Source organism: Podarcis filfolensis (genome assembly GCF_964270895.1).
Source record: "Podarcis filfolensis genome assembly, chromosome: 2".
Lineage (NCBI taxonomy): Eukaryota > Metazoa > Chordata > Lepidosauria > Squamata > Lacertidae > Podarcis > Podarcis filfolensis.
The window spans coordinates 87,835,264-87,851,111 of NC_139605.1; the positions used below are offsets into that span (position 1 = coordinate 87,835,264).

At 40.9% G+C, this 15,848-nt stretch overlaps 1 protein-coding gene across 10 annotated transcripts in view; it reads left to right on the plus strand.

Annotated features, from left to right (window-relative positions):
* The window catches only part of TNRC6C (trinucleotide repeat containing adaptor 6C), a 113,296-nt gene that overhangs the window by 36,783 nt on the left and 60,665 nt on the right, over positions 1 to 15,848 (plus strand). For all 10 annotated transcript variants that reach the window (XM_083597844.1, XM_083597837.1, XM_083597845.1 and 7 more), the window contains one exon: positions 15,196 to 15,528. In XM_083597844.1, coding sequence (XP_083453970.1) covers positions 15,196 to 15,528 — 333 coding nt within the window. The remainder of the gene's footprint in view (positions 1 to 15,195; positions 15,529 to 15,848) is intronic.

Here is a 15,848-nt window from a genome sequence, read left to right on the forward strand (position 1 = left end):
ATCTAAAAACTGCTGGATCTGCATTCCTAGTGTTGCTGAATAATTTAAATGCTGCTTCCCATATATGTCATTAATGTATGATGGCCCTGCAGACATAAAATTCTGTTAGGCTTCAGCTGAATTAATGAAGAGCTCTCCTGATACTTTATCATTCCAAGTTTTCAGTACTGAGCACTAGAATGTCTGTTTTCTTGTGTGTGTTTTTTAAAAAAGAAAAGTGTACTAACCAGCAGAGAATGCTGGCCTTATTAGTCAGCCAAAGGAAACATTTTATGGTTCTGGACCATGTTCTAACATGCAAGAACTAAGGGCATTAACAAACCTAACAGATTCTTCTTTGATGTTAAGAAAAAAAGGTAACACACATGTGAAGATGTTCCTATCTAAAAACATTTTTTTCTGAAAATATTTTTTATTTGCTTTTCTGTTGCAATTCAGCATTAATACGTAAACTATTATATTCAAAAAGAAATAATAAGAATACGTCCTTTCATATACTTCCCTTCCCCTCCTTCCATGGTTTGCTGTCTATTCCCTGCCTATCCGCTTCTTCTCCATCTTCTAAATTTCTCTCTCTCCCTTTCCTTAGCTCTTGTTATAACTTAACACTACTGAGTTATTTAGAAACATTATTTTAAAGTTTTTAAAGGGCAGAAGCATCATGAAACAATACGTGTTATCTACCGTATTTTTCGCCCTATAGGACGCACCGGCCCATAGGATGCACCTAGATTTGGGGGGGGGGGGGAATAAAGGGGAAAAATTATTTTCCCCCCCCAGGCGCGGGGCTGGGGCGGGGGAAGCCCGAGCTTCCCCCGACCCCAGCTCCCAGAACAGGAAGCTCTCCGCAAGCCCGAGCTTCCCCCAGAACAGGACCCAGAGCCATGCCGAAGCTGCGTGCAGCTTTGGCATCGCTCTGGGAGCTTGCGGGGCTGGGGGAGGGGGAAGCCCGAAGAACAGGCTGCCGCCCCAAGCCTCGCACGCCCGGCGGGACCTCCCGAAGGGCACGGGAGGCTTGCGGACACCTTCCCGAAGCACGGGGCGTCCTCTGGAGGGCACCCCGTGCTTCGGGATGCAGGCTGCCGCCCCAAGCCTCGCACGCCTGGCGGGACCTCCTGCTGGGCGCACGAGGCCTGCGGACACCTTCCTGAAGCACGAGGCGTCCTCCGGAGGGCGCCCCATGCTCTGGGCTGCAGGCTGCCACCCGCAAGCCTTGCGAGCCTGCGGGAACTCCCCCAGGCTCGCAAGGCTTGCGGATAGCTTCCTGAAGCCTGGAGAGCGAGAGGGTTTGGTGCGCACCGATGCCTCTCGCTCTCCAGGCTTCAGCGAAAGCCTGCATTCGCCCCATAGGACGCACACACATTTCCCCTTCATTTTTGGAGGGGAAAAAGTGCGTCGTATAGGGCGAAAAATACGGTATTTAGTAGATGAGCCGCAGGCTATATAACAGTATTTGAGTATTCTTTTGTCTATACAGTGGTACCTTGGGTTAAGTACTTAATTCGTTCCGGAGCTCCGTTCTTAACCTGAAACTGTTCTTAAGCTGAAGCACCACTTTAGCTAATGGGGCCTCCCTCTGCTGCTGCGCCGCCGGAGCACGATTTCTGTTCTCATCCTGAAGCAAAGTTCTTAACCCGAGGTACTATTTCTGGGTTAGCAGAGTCTGTAACCTGAAGCGTACGTAACCCGAGGTACCACTGTAATCCTTTTTTTCCAAATAATTTTTATTAGTTTCCCAATATTAACCCAACTATACAGTTTATACAAATACCAATTAATTCCAAATTAATACAATTTAATTATATAATCCATGTATTAATGTAACATGGATAGAGAATGGAGCTGAATGCACTGGTCTCACCTCTACCTCCTCTATTGCTCCCCCATTTTCCACATTGGGGGCATCTCTGTAAAAGAGAAGTCTTCTGACCATGCATAGGTTGCAGGGCTGGTCATGGATCCCCCAATCCAATTTGTGGCCCTGAGGTGTAAATCCAGTCTGGCCTGATTTGGTCCCGTTCCAGCCCCGTTTGGAATCCAGATTGCGATCTGGAAATCTTATTGACTAGTGTCATGAAACCAAATGGCTATATAAAAATATATGTATATATTCACATAGGTTTCTGAATGTTGGAGACATGGTAGCTCCTACAGATAGGATAATCGCTGCCAAAGTTCAGATGGGTAGTTCTAGGACTAGATAGCTTTAAAATTAGCTTTTTTTTCAAAAATAGATTAAAAAAAAACAGGGTCTGCCCTGGGACTTCCATCAAAATTTTGAAAATGTTTGAGGGTTTTTTAATTATAATATAAAAAGCTTGAATACTAGGCACAGGCAAGCAGCATCAGGATAAAGATATGCATAAATGATAGTGAAATGATACAAGTACAGAAGTCATTTGAGAGGTAGATATTTAGCAATGAGGGAAAACTAATGTTCATTGGAGTCACAGAAGAGACCATCTCATGTAGTGGGGTAGATTTCCAGCAGCAGGAGTGAATGAGGGGGTGGAGAATAGAAATATTTAATAATATTCACTGTGATTGGTAATGGGAAATAATAATAGTGACGATGATACTGAAGTCAAAAGCTTGGTTAATATGCCCACAAGGTGTGGGTGGCCAAATAATAATAATTTCTTAGCAAAGAGCTACCCCACAACTAGGCTGTTAAATTGCTTAGCAGTTGGAAAGTACAACAACAACAACAATCAGAAAAACTCAAGGGTACAGCTGACTGCTATAATAATAAAGTACTAGACTGTGTTATGTATTCACAATAGACACACAAGGCTAAGTACTAATAAAGATAGACACAGAAAACTGAATACAGCTGTAAATAAACCTTACCTAAAAACTAGAGCCAAATTTTGGAGGGGGTGGGATACTAAGACAGACTTTTTTGTTTTTAAGGATGGAGCTGGGATTTATTGGGAAAGAACAGAAAACAAACGCCATCTCACTCCACCATACACTTCTGGAAAGATAGAACTTGGAGAGTGTTGGGTAGAATGATAGCATTCTAGACTAGCCCTGCAGCTCCTATTAGGCAAAGTCCTGTGATTGGAGAGTGTTGGGTGGTGTGAGATCATTCTCCCCCTCTCCACACCTTGGCATATTCCTTATAGGGCGTTGTAATTAATAATTGCAGCAGTTTGAAGCTGGTATGTTTGACTTTCTGAGCTACAGATCAGCACAAATTGCTACAGATTGATTTGGGACAACTTTATCTGTTTTGATTTGTAGCTGCTTCAACCTGATGGCGGCAGGGCAGAAATTAACCAATTCAGCCTGATTCAATTCAGAACGTAGCCGAATCCGATGTTCAGACCTCATACATTGTCCTCATGAACTGGAACCCTATACAATCTCTTCATGTGTTTTCTCTTCCATCTCCTGTGATAGATCAGTTATTTTTTACAGATTTCTTCAGAATCCTCTGAAAATTGAATTGCTTTGGCTGACATTAAAACATAGTCCATACTCTATAACATATTATAGCAGGTAATACATACCTTTGTCCTTACCTTCTGCTTCTTGGTGCAAAGATGTGTGACATTTTTAATATAGTATACCATGTTGTATTCTTTGCCATGAACAATACAATTGCAGAGTTTTGTATAAGGTGCAGAATTCTCAGCATCCTGAGAAGTTCAGCTTTTGTTTGGTCTGTAAAGCAAACCTCTAGGTATTTTGGTTTTATTGGTAGGTTTGAATATGGGAGCATGTTTGGCAGTGGAGGCACTGCTTAATTGCTCTGCGTAAAGTCTTGCCTTTTCCCATAGCCATCACATCTATGGCAGCACAACTCCTTGCTAATTGGGTATGCTTAGCATGGAGAAAAGAGAATTAAGAGGTAAAATTTTAGTCATCTTCATATGATAGTCATATTTGAGAGCTGTCACATAGATAATGGAGTAATTCATTTCTGTTGTTCCAGAAGGTAGGACCTGATCCTATGGGTTCAAATTACAGGAAAGAGGATTTAGACTACATATTAGGAAAAAGTGTTCTGACATTGCAAGCTTCTTGACAGTAGAACTGTTTGCCTTGGAAGGTGGTGGACTTGTCTAACAGAGGTTTCTAATCAGAGGCTGGATGGCTACCTCTTGGGGCTGGCCTGTCCATGAGGCAAGCTACAGTGACCACCTTAAGTAGCAGGATCCACAGGTAGTGCAGATTCAGCCTCTGAGAAATGCATCGCCCACTGCTGCCGCCGTGTATAACATATTATAGCAGGTAATACATACCTATGTCCTTACCTTCTGCTTCTTGGTAATAGTTCTTGCAGCAACTGCAGCACACTACTTGGAGGCCAGATCTGTCTTCTCCTGAGCAACCCCACCCCCAACGATGCCTCCATAGCGGCCTCTCAGTGAATAGGAGGCACTGCTGGTCTCCTCCCATCCCTATGGGGGAAATGGCAGGGTCTCTTGGGACCTGCACCCACCTTTGATTCCCAGTTCAGCCATAGGGTAAGGTTGATTTGATCCCTTCTGCTTGTTCCCGATATCTTCATTATTTCCTTCTTCCTTGGCCAGAGGGGTGGGCACCATTTTGTGGTCCATCTCAGGTGCCAAAATGCCTTAGGCTGACCCTGCTACCTATTGGGGATGCTCCAGTAGCAGATTTCCTCATTGGCATGGAGTTGGGGGTAAATCAGAGGTGAGGAATCCATCGTGGTTGATCATTGGCCATGTTGACTGGCCAATTGAAGTTGGGAGTTCAAAAACTTCTGGAGGGCTGAAAGTTTCCCATCCCTGGGCTAGATGATCTTTGAGGTCCTTTCCAATCACATGATTCTCACAGCAGATGGTAAACATGGAGCAATCTTGGAACCTGACTGCTTCACAGAAAGCGCCCCTCTTTCTCCAAACCTAGTCTGTTAGCTTTAGAGCAGTTTCATAGAATCATAGAATTGTAGAGGGACCACAAGGGTCATCTAGTCCAGCTCTCTGCAATGCAGGAATCTATTGTCCAATGTGGGGCTTGAACCCACAACCATGAGATTATGAGTTTGTACGGGTATTATGGAAATTCACTGTTCTTTTGAATTAAAAACATTTAGAAAGACGATCCTGTAATTTTAGGATCAGAAAGTGTGTATGTATTGGAAATAAGAAAAGAATTGCTGTTGAAACAACCAGAAAGAAAATGTGAAGTGAAATATAGCAAAGTACCTGTTTTGACTGATCTTTGATTTTATTGCTATCTTCATGTTTGGCTTCACCATGGAATGTGTCCCTTAGAGTTCGAGACTGAAAAATGTACTAGACATGTCTTATGTGATGTGTAAGGTTACTCTTGTAATATAAAACTTGTAAAGGCCACAATCTAAATGGAAAGTCAAGGATGTTTGGTCTCCCCCCACCTCTGCCACCACTCCTGCATCCTAATAGAATATGGTACACAAGCAACAGCAAGCAAACCTAGATGGTTATAGCAAAATGCTCTTAGTGTCCTGTCTATATCTAAGTGAGTGTTTAAACAAAAGAGTTTGGTTGATACCATCTTCTAAATCTCTATGCACTCTTATGTGGCAATAAGTTCCTTTTGAAACCAGTGGAATTGTCGTCATCCTATATGCTTAGGACTGGAGTGTTAATCTTGAATCTATAAATCAGAACAGCCTTATTGTCTTTTAGTGGCGCTATTTTAGAGAAAGAGATGTGAAGATTGTAACTAAAACCTTTAAGCAGCAGGGTTGAGGAAAAATTACAAACCTTGTTCATTTTTTTTAAAAAAGCACCACTTCGAGTAAAACTTCATTTTACACATGATTTGGAATTTTCTGTGTGTAGACAGACATAGCAGAGAACTACCTACATATGAAACATTACTTATGTAACATTTGTGATACTTTCACTTTTACCAGCAGATGTCACTGTTGTCAAACTTGAGAGTTTAGTAGACAAAGGAAGTAATTTTCTGAATAAAAATTCACCATCTGAAAGTGGAATGGGGGGCAAAATAAGCATTTCCATTATAAAACTGTTTTCTTGCCCTTAAAAACATAACTTACTAAAAAGCAGAACATTTTACCCTTTCTGCTTTAGTTCCTGTGTTTCAGCTGAACTGGGTAAGTTCTTTTCTTTGTATCTGGCTTCAATGGGGGTACCTCTTTGTGGGTGTGATTACCTTATTGGTTTTATTTAAAGGGTGTTTCCTGTTTCCTGTTCCTGTTTTGAGGTTGCTTTAACAACTTCTTTCTCTATACACCATACAGTTTTGGACACGAAGGAAGTGGCTTCATTAAGAACGGGGGGAGGGAGGAGGAGATGGAGGGAATTGCCCATTTGATTGGCTGGATGAATAGCTCTGATTTATGGGATCCATCTGTTTCCTGTAATGAATTCATAAACCCATCAAACAATGACCCAAACCAATTACGGGTGGGGGGGAAATACGTTGGCATGCTATGTTTTATGCAGTACGGCACTTGCATTGTATAATCAAAAATTCTTCTCACATACAGCACTTTGTAATGGAGCTGCTGTGTTTAATGGAAGCTGTAAATAAATCCTGTCACAGCAGTGGCCAAGAATGCATTGCTGGGTTTAACTGTTCCTATTCCAGAATACTCTCTTGTGTTGCACCTCTCTTTCCTCCTGCCGATGAAGAAATGCAAGGGGTTTTTGTGTGTGCTTGGAGGGGGTTGGGTTCCTTTATTTTAGGAGTGGAAGAGAGCATAGTGCAGAATTTGATCTGATGATACTGGAAGTCTAAAACAGTGAGAAATCAACACTATGGGGATTAAGCAGTTTTTGTCACTTCTGTATGCATTCCTTCCTTCTGTCGTAGAAATGTGCTTAAAAGCTTTTGTAGTAATTGAAATCTGGGTGACTGATCCCATTCATTGCATTAATAAAATCCATATACAATTTCTTAATGCTTTTGTGTAGAGTTGGGATTCCTCTGAGATTGTAATCATTAAAAAGCATATGTAAGTAATTATTGGATTTGTTTCTCTAAAATTGGATTAGGAAGTTAGATACCATTAAGTATGGTGTGATTATTAGCAGCAAGCAATTTGTTTAGAATGTGGAAAGCTTTTGTGCTGTATTACAAATAGATATCTATCATAAAAACACAAGGTAGTATTGGTTTTGTCTCTTAAAATCCACGTTTGAGCTCTCTTTGTATCAGAGTTAGCTCCTGCTCTGTTTATTTTGAAAATGAAATAGTCTGCAGTTCTTGAATGTTGTTTAGAAACCAAAACAGTGCATGAAATCCTGTCATTTAGAAATGAACAATGCAGTGCTCAAAAGTGGGCTGATCTTCTCAATGGCATCATGATGACACTAGACTAGATTTCTTTTCTGTATCTCAAGGATCTGTTTAAATGACAACAGCAACGGCAATATATTACCTTCAGGTGAAAGGGTAGACAGGCAGCCTCTTGTGTAACTGGCAAGATCTTTTTGTAGATTGGCAGATTGGCCCTTGGGGCTGATTAACTGTGTGGTGCACAGCATTCTAGTGTTCTAGTCAGCCTCCACTGACCACAGCCGCTGCCATGCCGTGTTGTATCATTCTATAAAGTTTGCTAGATATATGTGTGAGAGTGCTTGTGCATTCAGAAGAAAGCCCTCCCTTCCAAAATGTACCGCTTAGATCAAGAAAGGTGCTCTCTAACAATTGACAGTTTATGAGTCAGTCACTGGATCTGCTACACAGTAAAGAAAGCTTTAGCAAAGCTAATGCATTCACTCAAAGCAGCAGGCACTTTCCCACAATGCTGTAGGAAATCTCCACGGCTACTTAGCTGGTGGTGAGGGCTGTTATAAAATTGCATGTAAAGGATTTTATTTTAGTATGTGTTACAACTTGATGCTTTGTTGCTTTAAAATACCTTATGCAAATCATTGAAATGCTTGATACCCAAAGCAGCAGGATCATTTGGAAGCAAGCCATTTATGATGTCTAAGGTTTTACTTTATCTTCGTGATGTAGCTGAATGCCTCTCTTCGAAATTCTATAATCAAGTGAACCTTATTTTTGGCAGAAAGACTTTATTATTATTAAGTGGTTCCCTGCCTTTTAATGAACCTGAAAGCGGGCTGTTTTTGTGTGAGGATACATTCGGAATCCTTTTATAGTTTATTGAAAAATATCAGCTCTCATAAATATTTTTGAGGACATTAATTCTAAGTTAGTAGACTGATTACCTTCTTATTTCTAACTAGTGCTGTCAACTGATTAGTTTTTTAAATCATTTTATAGCTTTTAACTGATTGATTATATTTAAATACATTTGCATATTTTAAAACTCTACTGCTCGTGCCCGTTAAAAGGCTCTTAAAGAAATGGCACAATCTAGTCTTAAGGTTGAAATGTAGGATTTTTGTTTATTACATATCTCATTGTTTAATAGGTTAGAAACCTTTTTGGTATTTGCTTCTCCATCTAATACGTCTTTGCAATAGCGCACCAGAAGCAAAGTAGCACAGAAAAAACACACAAGTTCAACTGCTATCAGTGTTTCAGAAGATCCAGGTTTAAAAGATGTATTGACATTGAATTCATTTCCATGCCAACTCTTTAGCTTCTGTTTCATATGGCTAGGGGGGAAAGTTATAATTATTACACTGTTAAAGACAGTCTATTAGCCTTTGGTTGAAAAAGAAACATGTTCCTTTCCATAGAGTTGGATACACATGTAGAGATCTGATGTGTTAGTGTTGCCTGTATAGCACTGAATCCTTCAAGAGTCTTAATAATAAAGGCTCTTAATTGAAGTGTCAATGACACTATTGTTGGGCTAGTGAAACACAATTTATAGATCACTTGCAGAAATAAACAAGGAACACTTGTGTTTCTACTCTGATTCATTTTACCACTTTGCAATTATCTGAGGCCATATTAAGAAAATTAGTAAAGAGCAACTAGCATGTTTCTCATCTTTCTTTATCATGATCTCTCTGTGCAATCACACATAGGGTTTCTGTACCTGTGTATAGCTTAGCTCATTTGGAATATCTCTCAAGCTAGGCTAGATTTTTGGCACATGCCAAATCCTTACTGTCCATGTTCATATCTTCCTGCTCAGTTCTCTTTCTGTTATCACACTGGAAGAAGAGCAGCTCTGTGTTAGAGTGCTTTCTGTGACATGGGTGGTGGTGGTGTGTGTCACAATTTTTACTTGACCGTTTTGGGGTTGTCCTTTGCTGCTCATTTGGGCCTAGGGCTCAACAAGTGAGCTACTTTGCAAGAGTTTGTCTTGTGGGAGGAGACTCACTCAAACTCATGGGCACAACCTCTTTCTTCTTTGTTGGTTGAATCTTACAATATAAATACCTTCAGCATTGGCAGACTTCCACCAACCAAGCAAGAAAAAACTGAGCTAATGTGAGTTTGATTTCTAAGTAGACAATGCAAACTTGTAATATTATCTCATTTGAACCTATGCCAGGAAAAGGTTACTATCTCAAAAAACAAAAACAAAAAATCTTTTGCCAAATGCATATAATCCAGGAGAGCAAGTCCCACCCCTCCCAAATCTGGGCAATGTTTTGGAGAGTACACTCTCCCCCCCCCCCATACATTCACATAGCTAATGATGACCTTGGTAAACTAAATAGCATCTTGCAAGAATCATTGGGGTGGTCTGGTGGGAGAGGTTATTTCCAGAGAGCTGAGTTGATGGGGTATCAAACCATGTTTCTAAGTGGAATTGAAATAGCTACCTCAAAAGGTTTCTTGTTGTTTATTTCCTAAGCCCTCTGCAAAAAGGCAACTAAAGTACTATAGCAACTACTGGTTTAACTCCCCCCCCCCCCCCACAAGCACAGCTAGGCAGCTCATCAGAAGAGAGAATGTTTAGATTGAAATTTTGGGTACAGGTAAGTACTAACCAGTTTAGACCTCTAAAAAGCAGAATAGCTTATGGAAATTGGAAGCCCTCCCTCACTTGCTGCATAATGCAATTCACTACAGGCTGTGCAGAATCTCATGAGCAGAAGCCCTGTCCTTCCAAGCAGCAATACTCCTCTACAAGACTGGCTTGAAATTCATTTCCTGAGGGACTGCAGTCAATTTAATTCATACTATACATTGTAAGTGTATTCCTTAAAGGTCACCTGCAGTAGCAGAGTCTACCACCAAGCTGCTAAATGTATTTAAGCAAAACAAAATACTTTGAAGGCATATCAGATATTTTGTAAAGCAGAAGGACTTTTGCTGCAAAAGCCCATCAGCACACATCATCAAGCAAGTGTTGAATGTGGGTTAAGCTGTATTTGAAGTGGCATATATCTACTTTATAGAGAAGCATGTCTAAAAGTGCCTTTTTGAACATAAGACTAAACTTTTGATTAAGCAAATGAGCCTCAGACTTGTGTACTCCCACCTCCCCTGTTCTACCGTTATTGAAACTATGGCTAGTTTAAACCACTGCTATTTTTCTAGAAAAAGAGGTGCTGGAACTCATCATGAATGCCTTCCTTGTTCTCTTATAATGGCAATGGCACCCACCTGAGAGGTGCTGGAACTGAGTTCTGTTTGAAAAAATGCCCTGGTTAAAACTATGATTAATTTAAACAAGCCAGGATGAACCCTTGGTATATGATCCTGGCTTCTTCACTAACTAGAATTCCCTCAAGTTCCCAAGTAATAAGGAACTTTGGTTCATTTGAGACTGGAAGCAAATACTTCTGCTCTCCTCCTTACAGCTGCCCCAGACAGGAGGATGGGGTGTAAGTGAGCATGAGTTTTAGCAATATGTCCCATCTTGTCCTGATCCCATGATGAAGCCCACAGGGCAGGGTGAGTCTGTTGTTACGGTACCAAGGAAACTTCCTAGTGAACAACTTGCTTCAGGAAGGCTTAGAAGTGAACTGAAGCCTTTTGAACTTCTGCCTCTAAGCCCCTTCTCATAGGTTCAATCTGCTTTTGGGAAACTGGCGTCTCTGAAAGGGGCCATCTTCTGACCTAAAGCCCTTGCACCTCATGGCCTCCCTCCTTGTGTGCTGTCTGTGCTGTGGACTGGTGAGGTGGTGTGGGAAGCATTTATTTCCTCAGATCTGGGGAAAGGTAACCCCCACAGTCCTGGCTCTTGGGATCCTGAAACTGTGAGAACTGGTTCAGCAGGTTTTTGCTTGCCGGCCTTGGGTGCAGTAGTCCTCTGACCATCAACACCAGGCTCAGATCCAGGAACCTTAGCCAGTGACACTGTAACATCTAATTTGGGGTCCTGGTCACTGCTGGACTCTGGGGTCATATCTCCAAGCATATAATTGTTTAGCATAATGTCAAACTGACCCTTTGAATGAGAATTAACAGAGGAGTGGTTGTCTTGAATAGTTTTTAAGACTGCCTCTTTCATTTTCTGCTTTTTAAAAACTAATGGGAGCTATGTGCACAGCGTTGATGAGAAGCTGAATTGTTTATTTTTCAGTTTTGTCTTAATTTAAAAGGAACATTTAGCTTCTAATATTATCCTCCAAATCCATTTGCTATTTAATTTTCCTTTCCATTGTGCAATTTTTTGTTTTGATTTGTTTTGAGGCTGTCTCTGTGCAAATAAAACATGTTGTTGCTTTTATTCTTTACCATATCTAGGTTCTTTGTGGAGCCCATTGGCTTTTCTCAGTTGTCATTGTGCTTTTCTACTTAACCATAGTAGTGCTTCTAGATTTTCTCCTGCAGGACAATCAAACAGCAGCTTCTGCAAAGTCTGCCTTAGATCAGCGCTTGGAATTGGTGGATTTCCCAAAGCCATATTTTTATTTGACTAGCACTCTGTGCTCTTTCAGCCATTCTGATAACTCATGTGGGCTGCCAGTTGCATTGTGTCACGAGCACCCCCTCACTGCTAGACTCCCAATTGCTCTGCGCCAGAGAATCAGGCGCAGACCAAGTGAGTTTGGCCTCATTACTTCAGGCAAGATTAGCATGTGTGACATGTTTGATAGAAATCTGGAGGGCAGGTCTGAGGCACACATCATAACTGGGATGTGTGCACGTGGCTGATATAAATAAGTGAATAGGTCTGAATAAGAGAAGCCAGACAACAAAGATTTAGCATGATGATACAGAATTCATCTCTGAATTAGTCCTCCTACAATTTTGGTTTCCTGTCTCAAAACCCTGCTTAGAGATCTACAATTTCTAATATCTTCCCTGTATAAACACTAGCCTTTCACTGTGTGTGAAATGGATACATGCAATGTCTTCTGTTTCAAAGCCTAAAGATGTGCTGTCTCCTGTGAACAAATGGCTTTCACCAAAGAGAAGATTGTAATCTGAGAAATTTTACAAGGGAAAGGTTTATTTTTGTTTGGAGTAATTGGGGAGTAAAAGCTTGAGAGCTTACAATGGTAATGTAATGGTTTAATGCATAATAGTTGTAGAACAACTGGATGTGTTCATTATGTGGCAAATGGTTGAATGAAGGAGAAAATAGTGCAGACTTGCACATGCAGTTCTTAAACCTGAGAAGTTCATTCAAATGCTTAAAGAGTATTCTATAGTGCAGTTGTAGGCATGTCTACTCTTGTGTAAGCTTCACTGAGTTCAGTGGGACTTACTCTCAGGGAGGTGCGCATAGGGGTGCAGTCCTAAAGAATGGATAGATTTTTTGAATTGTGGTTTAAGCCACCATGGCAGCATTTCACATTCAATGCAATCTTATCATGTTGGTCACCCTTTCTGATTTTATTAAAGCCAGGAAGGGTGTACACTGGAAACACTGGGAAATCTGAAATTCCCAAATGCAGACTATCCTGTCAGAATGTGAGAGATTTTGACCAAGCATATATTAATATGAAAAAACTTTGGTTTGGTGTGTGTGTGTGTGTGTACACACACATGCATGCACATGAAAGGGCAGCTCCTTCTGTGCCTGACTGACAGATGCTGACAGTGCAACCCACAAAGGACTTAAGCTAGTTAAGCCAGGTGGGCTTTTGGGACCACAAAATGAAAACTATTAGAATTTGCAGCTTGAGAGCCTAGCTGTCAACATCACACACTTATCTCCATCATATTATGGTTTCCTGTACAACAGTAGTGGGGAATCTGTGGCCCTCCATATTTTGTAGAATCATAGAGTCATAGAACTGTAGAGTTGGAAGGGACCACAAGGGTCATCTAGTCCAACCTCCTGTACTGCAGTAATCTTTTTTGCCCATTGTGGGGCTTCAACCCATGACCCTGAGATCAAGAGTCTCATGCTCTACCAATTGAGCTATTCCAGCTGAACTCCAACTCCTGTTAGCCCTAGTCAGCATGCCTAGTGGTCAGGGATGGTGGGAATTGTATTCCAGCAACATCTGGAGGGTCAAAGGTTCTCCACCCCTGTGGTACAGGATGAGCATACTGGAAATTAGAAATGGGGGAAAAAGAAGTGTTGTAGAAAAGGCAAGATGGCAACAGAGCAAAGTTGCACATCAAATTTGCACGAATGTTTTGGACTACTATCTCTGGATAACGTTCTTAGCTGTAACTTTAAAAAAGAAACTGATTTCCAATAGATCAGATTAGGTAGGAAATAGAAAATTCTGTGAAGATGTATTAAGATGTCTGTATTTAAATGGTACAAAACATTTGTATTTGGCAGTGTAATTAATGTAGTAAAACTAGCTAATTTCCTCCCCAAAGTCCTTTTAGTAAACACCCACACACATTCTGTTTTAATAGGATCACATTGCTTAAAATTTTCCAGGAGCCTGACTCTGACAGCAAATACTGCTGCATCAACTGGTTAATGGTACAGTTGTGGATAAAAAAGTCATGTTATACTTTCCCATCAATTACTTTGTGATTTCCTCTATCTCTAGATATTAACCTTAGCAGGTTACAGGGGGTGGGGTGGTGGGGTGGGGATTAATACAGTACAAGCATTTCTCTGTTTGATACTTCATTGTTCTTGGATAATGTTACTACAATGGGGATCTAGCTCTGGTTTCATTCCAATTAAAAACCCAGGAAATGTTTCTAGTTTTGAGCAGCTGCAGAGGTTTAAACAAAGTCTGTATTTCATCTGTATTCCCAGAGTATACATTCCTGGGCTGTGTTAAATGTACTGTATATGTAGTGCAGCACATTGACTTTGAGCTTTACAAATGAAGTTGAAAAGAATGTAAAACACAAGGGCTGCTGTGAATTTTGTAGAATACTTAAGCTCATTTTTATTCTGTAATTGTTCAGAGAAGCAGGGTATGAAGGAATGGCATCTCTTTTTGTACCTATGTAACAGCAGCTGATTTACAAGATAAGAGGTGAAGTTTGACATTTATGAGAAGGCACAAATTGAGTCTTCATTGTGATTTGTTAAGAAGATATTGAGATTATTCTAACAACTTCTGCATGAACTGTTACTATGCTGTATGAAGTTTTTCCAAGCCATCATAACATAAGGTGTTCTGTGTGAGTGCTCAGAAACCTCAGTTGGTTCAAAATGCATATAATACGGGACATATATTATTTCATTTGTGATGGTTATTGATTTGTTTCCAGGTCCGATGCAAAATACTGGTTTTGACTTCTAAATCCCTCAATAATCTGCCTCATCCTAGATGTCCCTGGCCTTCCACTTAAATCAGCATTTGAAGCCTTGCCTTGCATTCCTTCATATGCAGAAAGCAGATGGGCATATGAGACAGGGCCTTTTTAGTTGTGGAGCCATGATTAGGGAACGACATGATAATGGATTAGGGACCTGTTTCTAAAATTATTTAAATGCACATCACATACAATCCCTTCATACAGTGGTACCTCGCAAGACGAAATTAATTCGTTCTGCGAGTTTCTTCGTCTTGCGAATTTTTCGTCTTGCGAAGCACGGATTCCCTGGGTATTAACGGTTTTAAGAAAAAGGAAACAAACTCGCAAGACGTTTTCGCCTTGCGAAGCAAGCCCATAGGGAAATTCATCTTGCGAAGCAACTCAAAAAACGAAAAACTCTTTCGTGTTGCGAGTTTTTCGTCTTACGAGGCATTCGTCTTGCGAGGTACCACTGTACTTCATAATCGGTCGATGTTGCCAATAAATTTTTTTTAGAAAAATGATTGCATTTAAATGTACAATATGTTGGTTTTCCATAACAGATACTATGGGGGAAACTACTTAGTTTCTATTTAAAACAAATGTACAAAGGTGGACTGAAATCTACTTTCAGTTAAGCTGTGTTTTTAAAAGAATGTTGTTTAATTATTTCGCCCAATAAATGTGTTCTTAATATTTCATTTTCAACAGTGCCAGAACCTATTAAGACCAGTTTAAGCCAGCCCCAACCTGCCGGTACCAGTACCAGTACTTCCACCAGCACTATTACTAACAATAGCAATGGCAAGCGTGCATCTGCCAATGGGCAGCAGCCAGCTGCATCCCGATACCTGCCTCGTGAGGTGCCTCCACGCTTCCGCCAACAAGAACAGAAGCAGCTCTTAAAAAGAGGCCAGCCTCTGCCTACTGGAACTCTGATCAGCACGAGCCCAGCGCAAGGTACTGGACAAGCAGGAGCAAGTCCTCCTCCACAGCCAGGAGTAGGTGGACATCACCACCCCAGTAAAACTCAGACCCCAACAGGTAAGGATTTATGCTGGAAAATGCATTGCATGAAGAGAACCTGTTCAGATTCTCAATTAAATAGTTAACCTTTAACTCAGAATTGCCTTTCTCCCATTCAGAACATAGTGGTCATTTAGAGGGGAAGACTTTGTTCTGTTCTCTGGTCGCAGGAGTACGTTCACCTAGAAAGTATGTGCGAGCAGTGTAGAAATGAGACTTAATTCTTCAGAAACACTCAAATAAAGTCATGTTGGTAGCTTATTAAGCAGTAGTCACATGCTGTTTCTGTACCAAATGTTGCCTGTTTCAACACTGCTGATCTCTGCTTACCATACTCT